At 37.0% G+C, this 26,932-nt stretch overlaps 1 protein-coding gene across 3 annotated transcripts in view; it reads left to right on the top strand.

Annotated features, from left to right (window-relative positions):
- dntt (deoxynucleotidyltransferase, terminal) overlaps window positions 1–26,932 on the top strand; it is a 107,768-nt gene that overhangs the window by 16,137 nt on the left and 64,699 nt on the right. For all 3 annotated transcript variants that reach the window (XM_047811967.1, XM_027174836.2, XM_047811968.1), the window contains exons 4-7: window positions 8,698–8,868; window positions 10,602–10,673; window positions 11,087–11,210; window positions 14,270–14,402. In XM_047811967.1, coding sequence (XP_047667923.1) covers window positions 8,698–8,868; window positions 10,602–10,673; window positions 11,087–11,210; window positions 14,270–14,402 — 500 coding nt within the window. The remainder of the gene's footprint in view (window positions 1–8,697; window positions 8,869–10,601; window positions 10,674–11,086; window positions 11,211–14,269; window positions 14,403–26,932) is intronic.

The following is a 26,932-nucleotide window of genomic DNA, read 5'->3' as shown; positions in this document are numbered from 1 at the left end:
TCAAATGATTTCCTTACAAGAGATGTTTGAGGTTCTATATATGGTTCGCTTGAGTCGACAAATGTAATAACTATTAAGAGTGTTATGATTGTAAAAGAGTTTAAAAAACACTTTGGTCCTGATAGAAACCATGATGACATAAAAAAAAGAAGAATACAGTCAGAAATATCTCAACTCTGTCTGTTGGTAAATGACAGTGGTGACATTTTATAGGGTGAGTAGTCATGGCACAAATGGCATAAATCGGTGTCCCAATGTGTATTAAGGACAAGGTCTATGGATCCTAGGGAGCTGATCGAGATGCACCCGAGGCCTAACATGCCTGCCGTTGAGAGGCTGTGTGTGTCTGCAGTAAAAAATCAGCCCTAGCCTCACTTCTTTATACTATTCTGTGAGTTTATCTTACTACTATTTGTGCTATTTAGTTCCACAGAAATTAGTTAGCAGCAAAAAATCTAATCTTACTTTGAGGTCTTTTTTGAAAGGCAGGTAGGTTTTCCTTTTCTAGCTCATTCATACCAACAGACTGCTGCTGCTAAGGTCAATCAGAGTATCACGGGCAAACTGTAATAGAGCTGAACTTTTTACAAACGCATGGGTGCATGATTAAAATCTTTCAGCGTGAGGATTACGCCGTTTCACTCCTGCACTTATCTGATCTGTACCTGCTCAGCAAACATCATCAGCTATTAATGAAAATGCAGAACCCGCACTGCTCAGTTGCCTGGAGTGCAAACACCCTTGCAAAGCAAACGGAATCATTAGAGTTTATTCAAGCTGATAAGAGTGAAAAGGAAGATCATAGGTAAGAGCAATTTTTTTTGTGTGTGTGAGAAAGAAATGTCTTTGACCTTGTCTTGCATCAGAGGATGAAAATTGTGTGCTCACCATCCCTGTCTCTGAGTGCCGAGTAGTGCGTTTGTCTAAAACTGGAAAGAGAACATGAAGACCAAGAATGTGGTGAGGTGAGGAGACAGGCAAGGAGAAAACAGAAAATGTTGTAAGGAAAACAAGCAGAGAGAGAGAGGGGGGGGGGGGGTGGGGTAAAGGCAGAAATGCAAGACAAAGACCAGGCAGAAAAGGACGTGCTAAGAAGGGCATTTGAGGCCATGGGTTCAGTAAGCTGGAGGAACAAACATTATGCACCCATGAGTGTCATTCCCGTTCCGGTGCCCCAGTGAGCTGCCAGACATCCTATGCTTCCTTCTACTCCCATTTTTGTTGTTGAATTTTTTGACTTCCATTCTATCCAGAGACCTTGGGCTTTTCTACATTTTTCTCTACAGATGAGAAGAAAATCCACTGACATGTTCTATAAGAAGCTCTTAGACTTGCAATCTACATGTGGGTGGTTACGTACGTCAGTGTCGTGCTGCAGAGCTGAATTCACAGATTCCATGCTTGGTTTTTGAGCCTTAATGAGCTGGCAATAGGTAATGAGCTTCCATGTACAGTAGTTGCCCTTAATCATCTGCACTGTGCTGGTGTGCTCGCTGCTTAGACTGCAGCTCTGTGATGGTGCTGGTCGCTTGACTGAGCAGCAACACGGATGGATCGATCCCTTAACAATCCTGTGGGCTGAGCTCTTTCACACCTCAGCACTTAATCACAGCAGGTTTACACACACACACACACACACACACACACACACACACACACACACACACACACACACACACACACACACACACACACACACACAAATGTTCGTCATACTATCCTTGTCAGGACCTCCCTTTGGCTACACACACAGACCCATATGCAAACAGTATAGTTCACATATGTGTAAACTTTAGTCAGTTTCATTTATTTTCTCTTCATAATCGTGACTAAGGGCTACATACAGTAAACGTTCTGCAGAGTCCACTCTATATAATATTTTTCCCAAGAACTTTTGGTTACCTGTGTGTCCCTTTCCCCCATTTTAATCATCCAGTTTTCACAGACTCTTTACTCCCTACTGAATATAATGTGCTTTTCTTTTGCACTGAAAATAAACAGCCATTTGGCTTACAGTTTTTTAATCGAAAATCTCCCTCACTGACCTTGTAAAGTGTTACAAGGGAAACATTAAATATGAAGGATTACATAACCTGACTCCTCCTGTTATGCTCGAGCTCCAACACCCTCTGCAAATGCACTTTCAGGCTCAATCATGCTGTGCTCACCGGAGGAAGGATGGTTTTCAATGGTCTGGTTTTATAGAGGACACCGGACTAGCTGAGCCCATTTAACTTCCTGTCCAACAAACCTTGAGAGCATTCATCTCAACTCAGCCCTAAACAAATGGAGTTTTTATTCTGCTGCTGTGACAGGCAAAACCTGGTCAGGGAAAAACCTGAATAGAAAAAAAGACACTCCGTGCAGCACATTCTTACCATTTGAAGGTCTCTTTCTCACTGAACATTTTGGACTGGAAGATCTCTAAAAGATGCCAGTCATTTTACAGCCTTGAGAGGTGAGACAAAGAAAACATAGAACAACCTTGATAATAACTTTCATTAATCCATCATTATGCGATGAGTAGAGTATTAGTTACATAGAAATTGACAGTTAACAAATGGCTTTAAATCCCTGTGCATAATGTTGGATCATTAAATACTACAACCAAAAGTCATTTGAATTTAAAATGTTATATAAATGACAATGCCCATATAGTCACTGCAACAGTGGCAGGTTCTGATAAAGTCAATATACAAATGCAGCATCAGGATGTAATGTCGATCTAAAGACATGAACACACTGCATAAAGTGCAGGTTTACAATGTCAACAACAGCAAAAAAAAAAAAAAAAAAAAAAAAAAAAAAAATAAAAAATATATATATATATATATATAAATAAATAAAAATATAGGGGAAGTCATGGCCAACTGTACTGGTTAGAGAGTTTGACTCCTAACCCTAAGGTTGTGGGTGCGAGTCTCGGGCCGGCAATACTATGACAGGTGCCCTTGAGCAAGGCACCGACACCGAAATACATCTATATTTGTTGACTACTTGAATGAAGTTTTTTATTTAATTTAAAACCCAGATATATTCTATGTTTGTTTGATTCTTCTTTTTCTTCTTCTTCTTCTGCTTCTTCTTAATTTCTTTTTTGTCATGGAAATTATATTTAGTTTGTCACATCTGTTGAATTATTATACTATGTTGTTGTATCAATATTGTAATTAAAATCGTTCTTTATTTTGCCACGATCTAAATAGCACTATCGGGCACTTTGAATTGTGTTTGTTACAACAAATTCTAGTTAAATCCATGTAAAGTCAGCAAGTGCTGCATATATGTACTACAAGCATAAATATTCACTCACTAAAGATCATACGTAGCAGTTGTTAAAAACTATAACCTTTAGTGACAGCAACAGATGAAGAGCACGTAGTAAGATCTCCCTTTAGATATAATCACTGATGGTTTCTCAGGATGCTGCCTTTAATAAGATTTCTCCCCTATGATAAAACCGTATCATAGTAAACAACTTGTATAACTTACAGCTCAAGCTGGTAGATCAGTTTTTCTCTTGGGTTTCATGTTTGCTTCACGAATGGCAATATGATCACATTATCATATCCAAGATTTATTTACAGAAAATCATAGCCATGATATTGTGTGAATTTAATACTGCAGGATTGTGCACTTTAATTCTTTTTCCTTACAACGTTATGTGAATGTTGTCTTCTGTTTATTATCCCTACACTGAAATGCAGAAATTGATTTTTACAGTACAACTGCTCGTTCATGCAATTATTCAATTAGCTAATAGTGTGGTAGCAACAATGCACACATTAATATAGATACATGCTAACAGTTTTGGGTAATGTTCATATCTGCCATCCGAATGGGTAAAAAAAGGGAAAATCAGTGATTTTAACTGTGGCATAATGGTTGGTGCCAGACAGGCTGGTTTGAGTATTTCTATTACTGCTGATCTCCACGGTCACTCTCTTACCATGAAGAAGATGAAGAAAAACTTGACCTGACCTTTTTCTAATCTTCAGCTGTCCAGTCTTGGTAACTCTGTACCCACAGATTCTTTTCTTCTCACCACAGTTGTAAAGAGTGATTATAAGTGTCCTTCCTGTTGGCTTGGACCATTCTGCCCATTTTGCTCTGACTTCCCTCATCAACAAGGCATTTCCACCAACAGAACTGTCACCCAATTAATAGTTTGTGTTTTTCACACTACAGTATTCTGTGTAAACTTTAGATAGCATTGTGTCTGATAATACCAAGAGTTGAGCAGTGTCTGAAATACTCACACCAACCTGTCTGATGCCAACAACTAGGTATAATGTCACTTAGATTACATTTTGTCTCTGTTTTGATTGTTGTTGTTTACATTTCCATGATGCTGCACTCTTGTATACAGTGTGCTGCTGCTGTATGATTGCCTGATTAGATAATTGCATAAATGTGAAGGCGTTCCTAATAAAGTGCTCAGTGAATGTACTGTATATTGGCTCTACATTCAGGTGGTTTCTGTTACACTTCCTCTAAACGGACACTCCGTAATTATGTAAAATTTTGAACACAACAGCTTATGCAAGTGTCCAAGCATGATGCTCTGACATGGTCTCAGATATATGCTTGTAGGAGTATAATCAGCCCTAAGCTGGATTCCACTTAGTCATGTCTCTACAGACCCCCGTGGTTCTCAGAACAGCGGGCCTTCGTTCTCTTATCTGCACCATTATCAGGCTCATACACTCATTAACCGCCACAGGGGGACAGCATGTGTGTGTGTGTGTGTGTGTGTGTGTGTGTGTGTGTGTGTGTGTGTAAGACAGACTGTGTTTGAAGATGACTGTTTATCCTCAAAAAAGAGAATCTAAGATTTGTGTGTGTGTGTGTGTGTGTGTGTGTGTGTGTGTGTGTGTGTGTGTGTGTGTGTGTGTGTGTGTGTGTGTGTGTGTGTGTGTGTGTGTGTGTGTGTCTAAGGCATGCCAATCGAGCATGTTTGGCTTGTGTCCTTCTTTGCCCTGTCACTGTGAATTTTGTGTGCACTAGAAATGTTCATTAAGGGCTACTCTAGCAGAATAAAATACTTGTTCCCACAGCTTATAAAATGAAAAATCTATCTTCTGTTATCTTCAGTTGTTTAAAAAAAACAGTCAGCCTATCTTCCCCTGGTACCCATGATGGCTTCAGATTTGATTTAAACCACTTTATACTGAGTGTAAGGCACAAAACATGACAGACGCTCATTTCAGCTTGAATATGCACATCGTAAAGAAACATATTGTTTGATTACTACAGTATCTTCATCTTTTAGTACCAGCGAACAAACTAGAGTGAATGTATACATTTTCACTGTTTTTAAAACATTTTGATAAAGATGTAGGATATAGTGAAACAATGCCAATGTATAAATATTAATAAATGAAAAATCTATTTTTGTATAAAAATGAATGTTTTAAAAAAAACAAAAAAACAAAAAAACCTTTAATGGCATTTATAAATGTTTTAGAGAAAACACTGACTACAGTTGACAGAAAATATCAGTCAGGCACAAAAAAAGTAGTTTTGATCAATTATGAGCTGAAGTGATGTTGCTGAGTTTGAGGAACTGTCACAGAAATCACAGACCCTGCAAACTGAGCTGCCATTTAGAGCTCGTATTTTCCCCCAGTGTTTTCTGTTGTTTTGAGGGGTATAGTGGTAGGGAATTGAACATAGGAAGGAAGGAAGGAAGGAAGGAAGGAAGGAAGGAAGACCGAGAGAAAGAAGAACAGAAAATCCTGTCATTTTGTGTCATGCCCAATTTGGATATGAATCCAATTACAGAAACTGATTTGGATATTTGGAGTGACAAAAAAAAAAAAAAAACAGACACCAACTCCGTATATTTTATTAAATAAAATAGCAACAACCCTAATATATGGTAAATCTAAGACTTAAGTAGACGTAAGTAGTCCAAAACATTATTCAATTTTATTCCGATTCCTGTCATATTTGCAATTTACATTTAAAAAAAGCTAAAATCTTTAAATAAGCCATTTGAACAATATTTATAATTAAATAGTTAAAAAGAGAATTCAGTTCCAAGCTCCTTATCCGTGGTGTGTGTCTAAAGGCTGTACCTCAATGTCAACTTGCCTCTTATTTACATCTTATGGTTACTAGTAAGCATTTCCATCAGTCACTCATACGTCTGCTTACACAAATCTTAGAGCATTGAGTAGAGATGTTTTTGACACTCTGAGATGCCATCAATGATTTAACAGCTTGGCAGTTCTAAATGTGTTTGGCCCTCCAAAACCAGAGTTTGACATCCTTGATCTATCACACAGCATTATAGGACACCCCGAACTGAAGTCTGAGCTGAAAGTATAGGAAAAGCATAATCCCTAAGCCCTTCTGCCACTCATTCACACCGTCCGTTCTCACAAACTCAGTGCTTATGTCATTTCAATTCACAGCCGTCCTGTCACTTGCTGTCAGCAGCTTCTTCCTATCAGTACACAGTGAGCTACTTCCAAATAGTCCAAACACATTTCTGTCTTACTGGAAATTTAATTAGGCTACCATGTTTTATTTCTGAGCAATAAGAAGTGAATCACGCTGCCAGCAACATCCTTGTCACCTCAACGTCACTTCCCAGTCACCCCCCTGTCACCTGCTTTGCATCTCTCTGTGTAATCAGCGACATTGCTTGTCAAGGGAAGACTGAAGTGTCAAAGTTTTCAGTGTGGTTTTTCCAGGTTTGAACTCACATCCTCCTCGCAGCAGATCTCAACCAAAAGCAGATCATTTTCCAATAACAGAACATCCCAAACAGGGGCATAATGCAAAATACTGAGCAGCCCAAACAGGGGCATAACGCAACAATTCTGAGCAGCCCTGATTTGTGTAAGAAAAGGGTAATGTGTGTCTTAGAATGCGTGTGTGTGTTTCAGCGTTATTGTGTGTTTGCAGTCCCTTTAGGGAGAAATCTTATGAACAAGTGGAAAATGACAGGTTCCTCTCCAGTACTCACAAAGCCACAAGTCACTGTGCGGTCATCCAGAAGATGAGCAGAGAGAGAGAGAGAGAGAGAGAGAGGAAGAGAGAGAGGGAGAGAGAGAGTGGGAGAGAAAGAAAGAGAAAAAGAGAGAGAAAAGACGCTGAGATGAAACGAGTGTGACCCAGTCTGTTCTTTGATCCCTGTCGGTCTGTAACCACAGATCAGTGCTTAAGAAATACACACACCTATCTGACACACATCTTTCTCTGCTCTTTCATCCCTCCATCCTATTGTTTACCCTCTAATTCACACATTATTTATTTGCTGCATACTTTTGTGTTCATGAACTATGTTCCAGGAGCTTATATATGGGCTGGAAAAATTAAAATGTAAAATTAAACTAGCACTGAGATTAAGACTAGCATGGCCCACTGCATGGCAGCATTGATGAGGTGATGAGTTACAGCTCAGTGGGAAACAGATTTAATACCAACACTTTACAATAAAACAATAATTATTATTCTCTAATGATTAAATATGAACTAATAATGAGTTAAGGCATGTACTAATCATGAACTAATGAAGAGCTAAGCTTAACTAATACGTGAGTCTTATAAATTCATGCATGATTAACGACCACCTTATCTAAGTGTTAATTAATGTATTAATACATGGGGAGAATTAAATCAAACATTCTTGATAATAAATAATAGAAATTCTAGGTGCATCATTTCAAATTGTTCATATAATTTCACCTTCACTTGATGGCATTGAATTGCTTTCATTATTTACTTTGATTCTTCTTCTGCACTAATGATAAACACCAGTTAATGCATCTCGAATAATTTCATTTTGTGTCGTTCAACAACTTCAAATCCCACTGTAGTACTAGAGCCAGTCCTCTGGGTGGCTTGAGCCTTTAGCTCTGTTCGTTTACCCACAAGGGTGAAATAAATACAGTAACATTTTGTTCATTTAGCAAACACTATTATCTATTAACATAGGTATAAAACCAGCATGCTATAAGATTATTTTCTGATGATTTAGTCTTAGATATAGCAGTTTGATTTAGTTTACTCCATGTGTATTTTACCCCTATAGTTCTTACATGGTCTATTGTGTACTTAAGGTGGTAATTATTCCCAGATGAATTCACCTGGATAAGGTTAGCTCTTCTTTAGTTTGTGATTATCATCATTAGTTCATATATCATTAAGTAAGACATAGCATTCATATCATTATGTCATGTACTGTAAATTGTAGTTATTTACTGTTTCCACATAAAGTTGATTGTTTTCTAATAAAGCACATCCTAAAAAATGTACAAAAATGTTTTATACTTATACCACAGCGATTTGCTAATGCTAAAAAAATTCATTTCTTTTCCATTGTTAATGAAGCAGACGTCATACATTTGAACAGTTTATAGCTACGTACAGTAGATTAACATCCATGAAATGTTCCTGTTATTGCTTATGTTTAACAGCTATAAACATTTCAAAAATCCATTGTATTTTTACATAGATGTGGTGTCTGCCATACAGGTCCCTGTGAATAAGTTATTACAATAGAAAAAATTATGTAGGATTAGAAAACTAAAAGTTATATTTATATAAATTCCTGATTTGAATCTCAGCCAGCCGGGGATGTCCTGTTAGAGAAAATTAAACACCTTCTGACCAACCAGATTCAGTCCAAAATCTTAAGCTTTTGAAAGATCATTAAAATGATTCATTATTCATATCCTGCTATAGGATGCTCTGGAAGTTCTGGCAGAGAACTATGAGTTCATTGAGAGTAAAGGTCCTTGTCTGGGTTTCAAAAGAGCTGCGTCTGTACTGAAGAGTCTTCCAGTGCCAATACGCAGCATCAACGGCATAGAGGGACTTCCCTGCCTTGGACCGGAGACCATGGCTGTTATACAGGTGGGGGATCGTGCGTCTTTGCAGTTTTTTCCAGTGATATACATGTTTGTAGCCCATCTTGTCATAGACAAACAGGAAATTGGAAAACCATCAATCATCTGTTAAATAAACATGTACTTGGGTATTCATATGGCTTATTAAATTCTTCTTTTTCACTTATTTAGTGTTACTGTCTTAAATAAAATCTTATTAAGCGTTAGATTAGAAAAAAAGCCTACACAGTTGAGGGACTGGTATAATTTGAAATAAACTAGGCTTAATGATTTAATGATTTGGTGACAAATAAGAACTATTATACAGTAACAGTAGTTGGTAGTACCTGATACTAACTTTGATTTCTGTATTATCTTTTCCTTAAAATAAGAATAATATAGCAGACTCTTAGCTGAACATTCCAGTCTGCTGGAGGTGTCCGAGAACCACTTTGAGAAGCACTGCTTTAGAGAATGATAATAATTCTGCTTTATCATCCTCATTATTGAGACATGCTAACATACTGTTTATGTAAAAGTGAGTTTATGATCAATTCAATATATAGGGTTTATACATTTATCAAGATTTAAGACCAGCACTTTTTTTTATGAATTGGAAAACAATCTACATGAACTTTACATTTCAGTTTAAGATATTAAAATGGGATGCTGTACAGTTCAAAGCACAGTTGGATAGGGCAACTGTTTTACTACTAATCCACAAATACTGTATGGTAATCCCATTATGAAATGTGGGCACTAAAAAATGTATTTCTATTTTTCAGTTTATTTTGGCAATATAAACACTCTCAGATCAATATGAATATCAGTAACCTAGCGAACATGTCATAGTATATCTTGAGCACTCTCTCCATTCCTGACTAGCTTTTTGTCTTTATTGATTCTCTCCTGCTTTGGCTTAAAGCTTCCAGATGGAGCAAAAAAACAAAAAACAAGAAAAAATCAATCAATTCACCGATCAGATCTGGGGTCAGCAAAACAGCATTTTCTAAGCTCCTGACTCTGCAAAGCTCCCGAAACTCAGATACCCATTAATACTTAGCTCATGCTTAGGAATTCACACAATTTATTTAAAGGCAATAGTATGGAAATGATTCAATCTTATATGAGAACAAACCCAAATTGATCTGACACAAGGTCAGAAAATGTATGAATACTTACCGTTGTGCAGATGCTTACACATCACAGGTGCAGCGGGGTCCAAAAGTCTGTCCACAACGAAAATTCTCATTTATTTATTTTTGTTAAAATGTGAAATATTTGAAACAAAGAAAGTAAGTGTTTAATCGCAATATATGTAAACAATATTAAATCTATATACATCTATAGACCTAATAAAGAATCCTACAATAATTGTGATATTATTTTAAGATTGATTTGATCTAAAATCATTTGGTTTTGCATAAATTTGAAAGTGCACATAAAAAGGAAACAAACCAAATACTGAGAACCTTTCAAAGATTTTACATTTCACTGAAATTGTAGCCAGTAATATAAGGTGTAATGACAATTGTTTCATTATATTAAAAAAGAATAGAAAATAGAAGCATTTTCACTAGTGCTGTAGAAATGGGATATAAATCGAGCCGACTGTATATACAGTATGAAAAGAGTTTTGAATGCATTCAGAGAGAACAATTCACATTCTGCTAATGGCTCTCCTTTCACAGTACATGAAAAATACAAAAGTACACATTTTTTTTTTTTTACTTCTTTTGTATTTCCTATTTCCTTCTGCAGGATATTTTAGAGTGTGGATCGTCCTCCAAAGTTGAAGAGGTATTAACAGATGAGAGATATCAAACTCTGAAGGTAAGCTGCTGAGAAGCAAACGTAATATTTTCTTTGTAGAGAAAAGAACAAAAGTGAGTCTATTGACGTTTTGAAGGGGGCAAGATGGTGAGACATTCAACTTCATATTGCTTATGAAATAAGAACGACAAGAATTGATTTTCATTGCACTCCATTCTATCACAACTAGTCCTTACATGTTTTCTTGACATGATTTGTTTAATCAGAAAGTCTACTGCATACTACAGTAATCTCTCTGGATAATGCATTTTTAATGAAATTGATCTGTATGTCAAATATCTTTGTGTGTGAGTGCATAAAACCCGACACCATCAAGTAATAATGCACTGGAGCTGTAGCAACAACATTCTTATGAAGTTAGAGCAACGCCGTTCATTGCCTGGGATTGTCTGAATAGTTTGCTTTTATATAAGATTTTTACCAGTGTGTTCGGTGTTGGACCCAAGACAGCAGAGAAGTGGTATCGCCAAGGCCTGCGTAGCCTGGAGCAGATCGTCTCTGACTCCAGCGTACACTTAAACAGGATGCAAAGAGCAGGTAGCACATTTACAATCATTAGTAACACAAATAGTCAAATAGTAAATGCTGGGATACCAAATCTGTAGATATTTATGTTGTATATATTTGTTTCCTAATTTTTTTTTGTGTAATTCTAGGATTTCAAGCGTGCATTTTAAGAAAAAGATGCATTCATATTTACTATTTTTTTCTATATAAAACCTTGGATATAACCTTATAATGGTTTTGACATGCTGATTCTACATATACTCTCACCTGCCATACTATCAGAATCATTTTTAGATTTTATTTTATGTAATACTTGGACAGCCAAGGGACACAGTGGTCAAAGCCATCCGGAAATTGTTTAGAGATTGGAAATTGAATGGGAAAAATGACATAGCCATTGGGGTCAAGAGAAAAATAAATGACCCTCTTTTCTGGGTAGAATTGTCTGTGAAATCATGTACACTTTCCTTCCAAAATATATTTTGATGTCAAACATAAATGTCTTCGGTGCATAGCAGAAGCAAATTTAGTGTTACAAAATGATGCAGGTGCTTCACGTGTCTTGGCTTAATAGCTGCCGTGAGATTGGGAAACTTTGGGTGAAAGATACAAAGTAAGACCAGTGATCAGTTTATTAAGGCCCAAGTTCTTAGCAAATCAAAAAGTAGGTACAGTACAATAAACAGGTATGGATCACAGGCAGAGAAACTAGAACATGCAAAACAAGGCCCATCAACTTACAAGACTTTACTAAGTTTACATAGACAATGCGTAAACCAACAAATCAAGTGCTAAGACATAACAGGTGTACACAATGAGTAACAGATTCAAAATCAAAATAAAGGCATAAGTATTGCGAGTAAGAGTAAGAAACACTTACTGAGCTGAGACATATGGTGAGAGAGGGAAATTGTGACACTAATGTGGATTTTAAATAACTAAGAGAAGGTTCAGGCACTTCAGGTACAAATTCTTACATAAGGTCTAATCAAAACATCTATTACCTAGCCTCGCTTGTCTGTGAATGAGGCAATATTCTGCAAGTTTTGCACTGTTTACCTATTATTTGTAGCTCTAGCAATTTTGCAATGATGCCAGATTACTCTAGCAAAAGTAAATCTTGAAACCGTGTCAGATGAGTGATGAATGTTTCCATCAAAGTGCCATTCATCATTTGGCTGTCACTGTGTTAATACTACCTCTGCCATGTCTCTCCGAATCTCCGCAGGCTGTTCTGTTCGTTCCTGCTTTGTTAAGTTGCCCTAAGCTGTACTGTGTGACTTAATTTCCTTTGCAGCTCTCATCTGCAGCAGTTTGTACATTTTTTCTCTTCTCTGAGACATTTCACTCCTCTCTTGGAGAGATGTGTACAATGCCCTGTATTAAGAAGCTTCAATGACAGGCCATTGGCTGACTATAGACATATTCCACACACAGACCTGGCACCACATGGGCTTCTCACAGATACAGATGGCTGTGGGTAGATGAGATACAGAGAGAGGAACAAAATGCCAAGGCTTTGCAGCTCTCCCGCAGAAACACAATGAGAACACTCCGTCATCAGTCAGGCAGCTTAAAAAGGCCAGCTGCCCAAAGGCCAGACTTACTTCCCTTATGATGCTTTTCAGAGTTATGATCTGATCGTGTTATTGCAGTTATAAAAATGTTAAATTGCCTGACCTGTTACAAACAGGTGGTAAGTTTCAACACTGCATTCTAATTTGGATTTCTAATGGAGGGTTGTGTTGTTAATTGCTGATTGTTATGAAAATCTGTTGTGAGGTGAAAGTTTAATGAGGCTCAGGTTTTTACTGCCACTACACAACTGATTTTTAATAGGCATCTGTGTTAGTTTTTTTTTAACATAGGCAAACACACCCACCCACCAACAAACACAGACATACACGCACACACACAGACACTCATTTGCAACCTGCTGGACTATAAACAAGCTTGTTCCTAAACAATTATGCAGATTGAGTTGAGGAACTTTCTGGGAAATATACGCCGTGCCTCAGGTGTGCTGCACAATACAATATATTGGTTGCTTGCTTGAATTGATCAGAATTTTTCCATCTCGTTTTTAGGCTGTGTGAGCGTGCAGAATTTCTGATGGAAATGAAATTCACTCCAGTCTGACAGAATGAGAAACCTGTAGTTAAAGTCATACCAGTACAGCTTTATAGCTGCAGTATGATACACTGAATGTCGATAATAATAATTCAGGTTAATGTGACGTTCAATAGATTTTGAGTGACAAATGACCAGAGAACCGTCTATAACATTATTAAAGAACTTTATATTCACAAAAAAAAGCATGTTAATGGCATTTCAAATTAAATAAACTTAAACATTTGTCTTGCTTTAAAATGAATGCAGTGTGCAACGAAACTGCTGCTCGTTATGTGTAGAGAGGATTTAGCACTACAGAGCGGGTATATATAGAGAGAGAGTGCATTAGAGGAGGCATAAGTGGGTACAGATGATAGCTGGGATTAACTGTTCTTGGCTGTAATAGAGGTTAACTGCACCGAGACATTTTCAGCCACAGAAAAAAAAAAAAAAAAAAAGCACTTAACTACCAGCTGGAGGAAATGAAAATGACTGGGCCTCACCCATAAACTACAAGAGACTCAACTTTTGTCTGTGATGCTGCCATATGCAGGCGCGACAATGATTGTAGTGCTAATAGGAGATACATAATTAAGATAATTGCCTTTGCTAAGTGCTTTAGATTTGGAGGAGTTAAACAGCTCAATTAGGGTTATATCAATCTCTAAAGGGAATGAAGTCACGTATGGACAATTATGTACAGCCCTTAAAGTTCTGCTCATCAAAATGATTTTCTCCAGTTTGATTCTATTGACGTTCATGCTCGACATGCAGTATGTTGCGAGAGACATTCTTGTGAGAGCTCTTTTTTTTCTGTTCTGTGCATAATCTGTATTTGACATCATAAACCATCGTAATACAAGAGAAAACCCATACGATGCGACACCCACTGTTTTGGGATGGCTGCTGATTTAATTGTAGAGTTAATGAGTACTGTTGCTACTTAATTGCTTAATTAATATCTTCTTTGTTGCCAGGATTCCAGTATTATGAAGACATCTCAAAGCCAGTAAGCAAAGCTGAGGCCGAGGCATTGGGTCAGATAATAGAGGAGGTTGCCAACTGTGTCAATCCAGATATCACTATCACTCTGACTGGAGGCTTTCGCAGGTCAGTTAAACAGCATGTCAACTTGTTTGAGATAATTTACATGAACAGCTGAACATAACGTTCGGTATTGGACTTCGTGCAGGAAGAAGGAATTCCGGATATACAAGAAATGATTCAGCATTTTTCAAACTAAATATTTCAGTAAAGCCTGATTACTGTGTGAGCATGAACAAAACAGTAAGAGCTTAAAATGAAAAAGCTTTTAGATCTATTTAGAGTTGAGTTGTATGCACATAGTGAGGATTTAATACTGAAATGGTTCACCCTGGTGTTCAGACCAGACCCTTCGGTTACATCTGTGTTGTGTTCTTCATGTGGAATTTCTGAAAACAGAAATGAATCTCAGTTACATGTTATTCTGACCTTCAATTTCAGTCCATTTTCGGTCCCAGTGTGGGAGCGGCACTACGTATATCACCAATGTCTGACGTTCTAAACACATTTGTTGTGAAATGCCATTCATTATTCTCCGTCTGGGAATACACACATATGACACATATGACATATAACATTCAAAATATATGACATTATGAATGTTATCATTGTAAGACCTAAAATAACATAATGAAATCATGACAAATGTACATTGTCCACACATTACAATTTCATGACCTTAGATTTGGATCTTGGCGTCACATTAAGTTATGCACACGTTTTTGACAGCACACGAAATAACAAAAGAAATGAATAATTCATGACTGGTTCACATCTGTGTTTTCAACTCTACTCTAAGCTTCATGCTTTCTTTCACTGTTGGAACAAAATATTAGGTTATTTCTAGTTCATTATACAAAAATTACGATGTGCTGTATCAAGTACTTTATAGGCTTCCAGCCAATTCATGTGGGTGGAATTCATTTTGTAAATCGACGAATTTTCAGTGATTGCATGATTAGTGTCATTCATCATGACTAGGATCCTTTCCCTATAGTGAGCATGACAATCAGCCTTAATATATTCACAATATACCATATTAGACTATAATTCGGTGCTTATTTAAATCTATACATTTCCTTATGCCTATATTATTTATTAGTATGAACTGTATTTTTATTACCTTGATGCAGCATCATACTGCAATTGACAGAAATAGAAAAAAATGGGTTTTGGCAGTGTGTTTCTATTCCCTGATTTTTTTTATTTTTTTGTACTCTATTTGAACAGATTTCAGCTCACACACATACGGATTAGATCAAATCTATCTTTATTCGAGATCATTTGTCTTAGGTGGATTTCACAAGGCTTTGGTTTGAGGAAAATGCAAAGATATATTCTGTAAAGTGGTTCAGGAGGAGAGAGAACTACTCAAGTATGAAATATTACAAAATCAAAAGAGAATAAAAGAGTTTTTTTTTTTATACATTATGGAGAAAGGCCACAATGGCACACAGTTAAAGCTTCTGCCATCTTCTTTGTGCTTTTAATATACCCATGAAAGAAAAATGTATCCATTTTTTCATCTTTCTGTAAATGACTGGTTCTTCTATTTTCAAGTCTTTTTTTTTTCTTTTTTTCTTTTTTTCTTTACCAGCTCATACCCCTCTTCGTTCCCACCGGCCCTTCTCAACAGCAGCTAAACACAGAGTCTCGATACTCTACAAACAGAAACCCAACAGTGTCCTAATCTTATAACAGACTTGCGGTGATAAATATCTGATAATTCATTTTACATTCTGCTGACTGAATGGATCGCTAGCGTACTGTAAGGAAAGGTTGAGTAAATGCCACTCCACTTCTGTGGTAGCTGATTATTTTAGCTAAAAAACATCAAATAATTTGCAAATATTTGGAAAGGATTTTTAAATAATAAACTGCAGTAAATATGATGATTAAGTAAAGCATGGATTTCAAGTGACTATGTACATACAAAATCAACGAATTTCTTCTTTGTTAAAATAAACTGCAGTTGGATTTTTTTTTTTTTTTACTTTTATTACATGGCAACCCTGACTATGTCTGTGGTGATCAGCTCTGTTATTTGAAAATATCAGAAAATGAAGTGGATAGATGGAAAAGAAAAAATGAAAGTTGTATGAGTGTCACAGACACATCTCTGGCTAGTCAGCATGAGTCAGAATATAACAACGTGGTACTTATGTTTCATTTCCTGTGGATGAGAATTATAGTAATAAATAAGCACTTGAAGTATATAATCAAAAATAGATGATGTGCTTAAAAAAAAATCAAACATACTTATCTGACATACCTTCACTGAGCACTTTATTAGGAAAACTAGACTAATACTGGGTAGGACCTCCCTTTGCTTTGAGAACAACCTTAATTCTTAATAGCAAGGACTCCACAAGATTTTGGAAATATTCTGTTGAGATTCTGGTCCATGTTGATCTGACTGCATCAAGCAATTCCTGCAGATTTTTCAGATGCACTTTCATGCTAGGAATATCCTGTTCTACCAAATCCCAAATGTGTTCTATTGGATTCATATCTGGTGACTGAGAAGCCCTCTGAAGAACACTGAACTTCTTGTTATGTTCATGAAACCAGTTTGAGATTACTTTTGCGACTTGGTGAATTATTATGCTGGATGTAGCCAAGATGGTAAATAGGCTCTGGCATTCAGGGGCTGACTGATTGTTATTAATGGACACAAAGTGTGACAGGAAACACCACCGTTATCAGCCCGGACTGTTGACAAAAGACTATTTGGGTCCATGGATTCATGTTGCTGGTGCCAAAGTCAGACCCTACCATTTGTGTTCCTCAGCAGAAACTGAGATTCTTCAGATTAGGCTATGTTTTTTCAGTCTTTAACAATCCGAGATTTGGTGAATTTGTGCCCACTGCAGCTTTAACTTTCAGGTGTTCACTGAGCAAAGTGGAATCTAACATGGTCTTCCGCTGCGTGTAGCCCATCTACATGTTTTACATATTGTGTATTCTGAAATGCTTTTCTGTCCACAGCACTGATGCATACAGGATGTTTTTTCTGTATTGCACCATTCTGTTTTGTGTATGAAAATCCCAGGAGATTAAACCATCCCAACTGGCAACAACAATCACACCACTATCAAAATCACTGAAATCACATTGTCCCCCATTCTGATGCTTGATGTGAACCTAAGCTGTTGGCCCGTATCTGCATGTTTTTATGCATTGCGCTGCTGCTACACAATTAGCTGATTAGATAATTGCACGAATGAGTAGGTGTACAGTTGCTCATAATAAAGTGCTCAGTGAGTGTATACTGTAAGTGCTAAATTTAGTTTAAATTAACTACTGGTGCTTATCTAATTAGTTTGCTAAATTTGTTGCTGAATTTAAAAGAGATCAGTGGGAAAGGTGTTTATAAGACCATAGACAGAGCCTCTATGCCAATACATGTACATTTCTTTCTAAACTCCACAGGAAAACAACAAGACAGAAGTGCTAACAACAGCTGCAAGTGTTGGCAACTCTAAATATGTTTTTTTTTTTTTTTGCCATCTCCTAGAAACAGAAAAGCATGTACTGTATGAGTCTGGTGTGCTCAGGTTGGTTCAGCAACATGTCAGCTAATGTGTGATCCCTAGATGTTAGTGTGTGATCCTCAGATATTTCATATTGCTTCCTAAATTTCTCAGTTGATAAAATACTCTAAAAGGGAATTAGCAGGAAAGTGTGATCTTTTATTAGGATTGTACAAATACTATAATATATCTTTATTCTTTATCCACAACTTTTCAAACTTTGTGCATTAAAATTTGAGAGCAGAGCCAGGGTGTAATAAGGGCTAGGTGGGATTGAAGCCACTAGGGACTGAGCTTGGAGCATACCCCTGGTTGGCTGTCATTTGTGCTACTGCTGAATGATTGACAACTAGCCTAATTATAGCGTGAGAAAGTGTGAATACAAATAAAGGGACACATTCACATGTATTATCTTTATACTCATGCTGATCTGCATTAGCAAGTTTAGTGAATCTGCAGTATACATTTAATAGAAAAAAATAGCTTACAGTCTGCTATTGGACCCAGTGAGACTAAGCCAACTGACATGGATGTCCCTGGAATGTGTCATTATTAGAGACATCAATGATTTCATCATTTATAAAACCGGGTAGAAGAGCATCCATTGGTACAGTAAGGTGCTCTAAAGCATCTTTAAAGCAGCTTTGAGTTTGTGTCAAACTCAAGGCTGCTGGTTACAGTTAAACTGCCCACATGAACTGTGAAAAAATAATTGTATTGAAATAGCTCTTAGCACAATGCTACTGAACGTTTTCACACTATTTAGCATTCACAGCTTATCAGCACCTGCAGTGACCACCTTCACTGTACCACACTGTGTCATCTCACAGCACTGAAACCTGGGTTAAAATCAACACCTACTGTATATGCTGCATCTGATGCAAGTCAATCTGTAAACCATTTAGACACACGTCAGATGTTGGCAATGGCCAGGACTGTGGCCAGCAATTTCAATAAGGATGAGGAAATATAGTAAATAAAATCACTGTGTAATACAAATTCATATTCACTCCAAATTTATTGACAATGACATTGTCTCAAACAGCTTTACAGAACATAAGAACCATAGTACAAAAGTTTAATATTATAAAAGATTAATATTATACAAACATGCAAGATTAAAAAGCCATATTTAAATGTTTGTATTTATTCCCAATGAGCAAGCCTGAGGTGACTGAGGCGACTGTGGCAAGGAAAAAATCTCTTAGATGGAAGAGGAGAAACCTTGAGAGGAACCAGACTAAAAAGGGAGCCCATCCTCATTTGGTTGACACTCAAGGGTGCGATTATAATTTTTTATAAACACCGGAGAGTGTTAACCAAATGAGGATGGGCTCCCTTTTTAGTCTGGTTCGTCTCATCCTCATTTGGTTGACACTCAAGGGTGTGATTATAATTTTTTATAAACATGGGAGAGTGTAATTATGAATAATGTCCTTCCTATATATTCTGACAATTGTGTAATGATTATGAGGATTGTTTGCCTCATAGACCACATGTACTGTAGTTGGCATCTTCTCTCTGAATGCCAGAATCTTCATTGAAGTTTAAACCAACTTTAGCTGGCACGTCTCTATTTGCCTCAGGATCCTCACAGGGTAGGCCTCTTCTCGCTGAAGGTCCAAAATCTTCATGAAGCAGAACTGAAGAGAAACGCGCTAGATTTTGAGTGGATGATGACATGAATTTTGTGTTTGATATATGAGCTATAGTCAACCCGTTTTTCCAATAATAAAATAAATAAAACTTTGAAAGTAGTAGCAGAGAGATCTCATTTATTTGTGTATATACAGTATGGGAAGTTGAATTCCTAGAGCTTTTAGAATGATTATACAGTACATACTGTAGGGTTATACAGTACATTAGGCTTATACCTTTTTTATTTTAAAACCTATGACCTTATATATCAGAGGGTTTTGATTATTGATGTTAAATTGTGATACAGTGTGTAAATACTGTGTGTGGTCTTAATCTGGTCCTGCTTAAAAGTGAAAAACATTCAGTACACTTATACAGTATATGATCCTGGCCCAATATGTCTCTGATTATTCTTGGGAAAGTTTATTAAATTTTATGTGCCACTGAATGTAGTAGAAACAGAGTGAAACAGAGTGACCTAAAAGGCTTAAGCTCAATGCTGCATGGCAGGATTTTAAATCAAAGATGGGATTTGAAGTGTGATCAGTTTGATGTGATCAGTAATGTGATCAGTGGTGGTTTCTGTGAATACACTACTCACAGGGTTCTAGTGCACGTCTGGGGAAATGGAAATGCCTTAATTGTCAGATCCCCAGAAGCTCAAAACCATAAAATGTAGAAGCAAAGCTTTAGTATGGGAGATCACATATTAAACAAATTTATTAGCTATGAATCAATGTCTAAGTATCAAAAAACAGCATTATAGAAAGCAGTATTCTTATTTCCTTACCTTATTATGTACAGTAGTGTTACTTGATTCTCTGTAATAACTACTTTTATAGAGGCAAATTAATGCTAATCTATTCAAATGAATATAAATGACAAAACTAAGCTGTCTCAACAAAGGATGTACGCTATGATGTGGCCAAATGTATGTAGACATTGCACCAATACCATGTGCTGATTGAAAATCCTGTTTAGAACAACAGGTATTTAATGTGGACCCCCTCTTTGCTCTAATAACATCAAGTACTCAGGAATGCTTTACACAAGATTTTGAAATGTTGCTATGAGGATTTGTGCTCATTCAGCCACAAGAGCATTAGTGAGGTCAGGCACTGATGTCAGACAAGGTGACCTCGGTCATAGTCAGCGTTCACATTCATTTTAAAGGTCGGGGATCTGTGCAGGTCACTTGAGTTCCTTCATGTCTTTATAGCCCTTGTTTTTAATCATCCTGGAACAGGTTTGGGCCTCTTAGTGTTAGTGAAGGAAAATCTAAATGCTGCAATGTACAAATACATTATAGACAACTGTGTGCTTCTTAATAACAAACAGAGGAAGGCTCACATATGTGTGTGTGTGTGTGTGTGTGTGTGTGTGTGATGGACAGATGTCCACATACCTCATGTTTGGGCCATATAGACATGATGACTGCTCTGAATTGTACATGCTCATAAAATTTTACTATAAAGTATACAAAGTAGTTTTAAGCATTTATTCATTTTTATCCTCATCACTGGATATGTGCTGAGGTCCTATGGTCCTTTACAGGGCAACATACACACATCGTCAGCTATGGGCAATTTATCATCGTCAATTCACATATTGTCATTTTGTTATTAGAAAGTATGAGGTGTGATTAAAAATAGGTAATGGGTTTTAATGATTGAATTTTGAAAATAAACAAATTAAACCAATGATGTGCAGAGAGATTCAGTTTGATTTCATTCAGTGTTTCTCAAGCAATTAAAAAGAGCTAGTAACACTTTACATTACTTTTAACAAACAGTAATTATTCATGGAAAGCAGGTAACACCTTTAATATAAGGTAAGAATGTGTGTAGTAATTGTAAGAAGCAACAGCAGTTGCAAGTTAGAATGCTTAATATAAAAACTGACATAACGAAGATTTTTTTTTTAACCGGAATAACAACACAGGATGGGAAGCTCGATAACATTAGGCAAAAAAAAAACAAAAAACAAAAAAACACTGTGTGGATACTTGTGGTTTTGAAGGAGTATATATACATAATGTGTGTGATTAGTATGACAACAGAGGAAGCGACAGAGTTTGTGTTGGTTACTGTCTTCCATTTCTTTAGTGGCATTTTAGAGAAAAAGAACATTATTTACATTTATATTATTTACTGTCCAGTGTCACCCAAATGGGGACGAGGTTCCATTCTGAGCCAGGTTCCTCTCAACGTTTCTTCCTCATATCATCTCAGGGAGTTTTTCCTTTCTGCCATTGCCTTTAGGGATTAAGGATAGGGGTAGATACAGTATATAATGTAGTATTTTCAATTTTTGTATTCGCTTATTTATTTTTAACTTTATTTTTTCTTCTTCTTATTTTGATATATTGATTTCTTTTTTTCCCCTCTCTCTTCTCTTTCCATACTTCTGTAAAGTTACTTTGAGACAATGGGAACTGTTAAAAGCACTATACAAATAAATTGAATTTGAATTTGGGTTTACAAATGCTGTCTGTGACACATTCATCATTGTCATATGCAGTATGTGTCTTTTAAAAATGACTTTTTTCAGTAACTGACACTGAAATCTAAATCTCATGAAAATACTGATAAGGCGGATCTTCTATAATGAAAATACTGATAAGTACTCCGTCTCTTAGTGTACAAGGTAGGCATGTATCAAGGCTTTGGTCTTGATAAGCATGTATCAAGGCTTCATGGTGGAATGAACTTCCTTTAGACATTCCAACAGCTGAGTCACTGACCATCTTCAAGCAATGACTGAAAACCTACCAATACTATACCTCGCTATCGGAGTTTTTTAAACTGATAATACTCTTAGTCCATAACCCAGTGAACTAGGATGTATTTAAAGCACTTCTGTAAGTTGCTCTGGATAACGGCGTCTGCCAAATGCCATAAACGTAAATGTTAATGATGCAGCCATGTGCAGTAGGTGTTGCTAATGATTGACATTTGAGTCGCTATTAATAGTATCATTTCTAGCAAACATTTAAAATGCTCTTAAAACTCTGAACCCTGCAGCAGACTAAGAGTGCAAAATGTCCAAGTTACAAGAATAAAAATATATAGATGATCTGATTCTTAAGAGTTTAATGCATTTTTTTTATTTAATGTTTCTTCTGGAATTCTTTAAGTTCATCTGAATTCACATTGTGCAAACAAACAAACAAACAAACAAACAAACAAACAAACAAACAAATAAATCAGCTTCTCGACCTCGGTTGCAGAGTGCAACAGTTTTTTTTTCCTGTCGTTTTATTTTATTTAGAGCTTTTATTTTATTGAGATCTTATTTAGAATAATATTATCATTTAAGGTACAGTATAGTTTTCTTTTTATACTCTCCTTTCACTCATCACATAGCCCTTATTTCTATTTTAGCTCTCTGGCTTGTTTATTAATAAAAAAAATCAGTTTGTTTTTAACCTATTTATAATTTCTCTTTTGAATGTTGCATTTGTTTTGCTGGCTTGACTTCCTACAAACATGAGTGACTATGTGCATGTATCACTTCTGAGCTTCCTCAGTCTGGCACCCTGCTGAATGAGCTGGTTGAGTTACTCTTCTAGCTGGTGGGGAAAAATACCACATTTCCTCCATGCAAAATCGTGTTTCGTCATCAGCCGTAAGCTGCATATTTTGTCCAAGAACAAACGGAGCAAGTGTTGAAGTTACAAGCTACAACAAAAAAGTGTCTATCTTCCACTCACAGAGTATTTGTCATGCTTTTGTCATGCCTCACTGCTGCATGTTATTATTTTACTCCAGTATTTTTCTTTATTTTGTTGCATAAGTGCCATCTATATTCGTTTGTTTCTTTGCTTTTCTTCTGGTCTGTGTCTCTTGTGGGGTCTGAGCTGCTTAATGTTCTGGTGGCTTAGCTTTAAAAGAAGTTTAGCTTTAACTGTTGTACTGTGTTGTAAATTATTCAGCAGCAAGCTGGCTTGTAGGACAGAATAACTCGCTCCTCTGTGGGAGAGACGAGCCTTATGTTGTTTATGCAGACACAGGTTCTCAAAGATCCTACGGTTACCTTCCCCTTGGCTCTAGTGTAAATGGTTCAGGGAATAGAGCCACTTGACTGGCTTTATTTTATCTGCTTTCTCAGCCCAGTGACTATCCACAGACTCCTTGGAGCTTCGTTGACACACCCCGATCATGTCGCACTTCAAGATACGTCAGGTTTTAATGCTCTTCATGCCAAGTGGGAGAAGTAACTGAATAGCCAAGGGTATTAGCATAAAAGTGTGTCTTATGAATATGGCAGTGTTCCTAATGCTGTAAATTACTGCATCCTGAGGGACTAGATTGTGGTCTGTTTCTGTTGCCTTTGGCAACGGTTCAGAAGCAGAGGAGTATAAGGTCCAGCATTTAGTATGTGAGTCCTTAATAAATTTCTTATCTAGCATTTGTCAGGCCAGCTGTAACTTGGAAAATTAGCCAGTGATGAATTACCTGGAGTTATTTGGGACAGCTACCACAGGGAATTAACAGGATGCAGGGAGATATTTTATTTACACTACAGAAAGTAAGCGGTGTAGTTGGGAACAAATTGTTTGGTTAAAACACAATTTTAAGTGCACATATGATGAATAAGCCAGTCAGAGGAAACATTGCTGAACAAACCTGATCAAACTTCATATCACACAGCCATGTTTTATTACTGAGCTCTTCCATTCTTCCACAATGACTTTTTGTGCATTCTGGTGGCACTGGGGGTGTGAGGACAGCTATCAATGCTCCTGAAGAGTTTCTGACATTCCATTATCAAAGTGTAAAGGTGAGGTGCAGCATCCCTTGATAGCCCTGAATCATACTTCATGCACTTCATCCTGCAGCTTTGCTTGTCTGTCAATCATTGAAAGTAGCTTGTCTTAAATTGTATGTAGCATATGGAAATACTGAACCTAATGATGTTTAAATACACATGGAAAAGGTTTCTGTAGCAAAAGTGCACAGGTTCAGGAGAATGAGACACTTGAAAAGTCCAGTAAGTCTCTTCCAAGCACAGCAAGATATAGAACATTGATATACAGACTGTTGTTACATTCAGAAAGGTATAACAAAAAGGATCAGAGCTAGGTTATGCTTTAAGCTTCTGTCTTTAGGACAACTTGATTACACTGTACATTCTTTTGAACAGTGGACACTTTAGCTCCATGTTGTTACACTGTCCTCCCTTTAGGTCCATGTATTTACACTGTCCTCCCTTTAGGTCCATGTATTTACACTGTCCTCCCTTTAGGTCCATGTATTTACACTGTCCCCGCTTTAGGGCCATGTATTCACACTGTGCAACCTTTAGGCCAATGTATTTATACGGTCTTCTGCTTTGGACCACCCAATTAAATGGTCTTCGCTTTAGGTACATGTATTTACACTGTCCTCCCTTTAGGTCCATATATTTACACTGTGCTCCCATTAGGCCAATGTGTTTACACTGTCCACTCCTTTGGACCACCCAATTACATTGTCTTTAGCTTTAGGGTCCATGTGATTACATTGTCCTCTGTCAGGATGGTTCCCATTTGGAACACATGGGGTTTTTCTGACAGTCTTCGCTTTAGGTCCAAGAACTGTCCTCTCTTTAAGACCATTATGTTACACTGTCCTTTATTCAGGACTACAAAATTACCTCTGTTTATGACCCCACAATTACACTGCCCTGGCTATAAGCCTGCTCAGAGGCATTGTCTTTTCTTTTGGACTGTGAGTTACAATGTCTTCTCTTTAGGACCCTTTGATTACACTGTCCCATCTTAGGATTACCCAGTTTCATTGTCCTCTCTTTAGGACAAGTTAATTACTTTGTCCTTACTTTAAGACCCCTCTGTTAATGGTCTTACTGTCAGGCTAATAAAGCTTTGAATTTAAACTAAAGTTATAGAGCTTTAACATCAACTTTACAACTAGCATGCTAATTAAGTCCTCCCAATAAGCGTTCACTGTTTAGGGGCTTTATATCACTGTCCACAGTTTTAGGACCACAGAATTACAATGTTCACATTTAGGACCATATAATTGTAGAATCCACTGTTTTGGACTCCTCAGTAACAATGGATAGTTTTTAAGACCGTGAAATTGAATTAACATTGACATTGGGCATACTAATTGCTGTTTTAAGAATGTAGTCATTAACATTTTAGTTTTCATTCATTTTAGCCAGCTAGCTTGTTATTAACACTATTTGCTAAGCTACTCACAGTTGATGGCTGTTGTAGCTGTACAGCATCTTCACTCTAACATACTGCATGAATGTTGAATATTGTGATTCATGTAAGTTCACAGTACCAGTAGCCAATGTAACTGCAAACATGTAGTTAAAGTAGCTTTTTATGATCTTTACATGCTCTGACAGAGCTAACAAAAACACACATTTGTGGTCTAAGCAATGTTGTTTTTTTCTATTTTGCACTTCGAACAACCTGCAGATTATTACATGCAGTGTACCATGAATGCAGCATCATTTCTTCTGTGTGTGTTAGACACGTCAAGAAAGATGTGGGGTATGTTGCTGAAGGCTTTAATCTGCAATGGTACAGTCTTCTCAAAAAGACAAGCTACTGGGAATTGGAGCTAAAAAAAAAATTGTTCACTTTGTACCTTGTATAACTGGTAAATATTTCTACCCTGACCGATTTCAAGACACAGTGTAGTCAATGGCAGTGCTTCTAAACATCCTACTCCATAGTGTTGACTTGTTTTGCAATAATCTCTGCATTCCTGTAATCTTACAATGTGTGTGTGTGTGTGTGTGTGTGTGTGTGTGTGTGTGTGTGTGTGTGCATCTGTGTGTGTCAGGAGAGTGTGCCGTGCCTCTGTTGACAGTACTGACATTAGTCTTATTGAAAGAACATCTGTGTCAGAGCAGCTTGCAGATAAGCATGAAGAGAAATAAAAATAGCTATCAAACTGTCTCCGTTGTCAGAATTGTCTGAAAGGGTCACCAAGAATCTAAAAAAAAAAACTGGACAAAGCTTCTCCTATCCTACCTAACCCTTATTGCGCATGTTTTGGGTCAGCCGTATTAGTCATGCAGCACCTGTGTGAAACTGACAGGACGAACAGAGGGTGTTTTTGTAACTCAGCAGAAGTTTTAACTGTACAGTAATTAGTCACGCCTGCAGGCACTTTATTGCCTTGTCTTTGGATGACATTTCTTAATATCGCTTTCTGGATGACTTACTACATGGCTAAGTCTACATCTTCATCTATTACTGCTGTCATAACATGGACAAACGGGCCTTTAATGATCCATGTGCCAGTTGCTTAAAAGTTTGTGTTCGATTGCACGAGATTGTAAGGATACAGAACATTAATCGTAGCTTTTAGTCTTGCCTTTTGACCATCACACCTCTTTAAATGCTTAGCACTTTATATCTCGATAGTCAATATCATCAGACTACAAATGAAACATAATGTC

Source organism: Tachysurus fulvidraco, chromosome 4 (assembly GCF_022655615.1).
Source record: "Tachysurus fulvidraco isolate hzauxx_2018 chromosome 4, HZAU_PFXX_2.0, whole genome shotgun sequence".
Classification (NCBI taxonomy): Eukaryota; Metazoa; Chordata; class Actinopteri; order Siluriformes; family Bagridae; genus Tachysurus; species Tachysurus fulvidraco.
The sequence above is the reverse complement of the archived record's forward strand: the minus strand, read 5'-3'. Positions and strand labels throughout refer to the sequence as shown.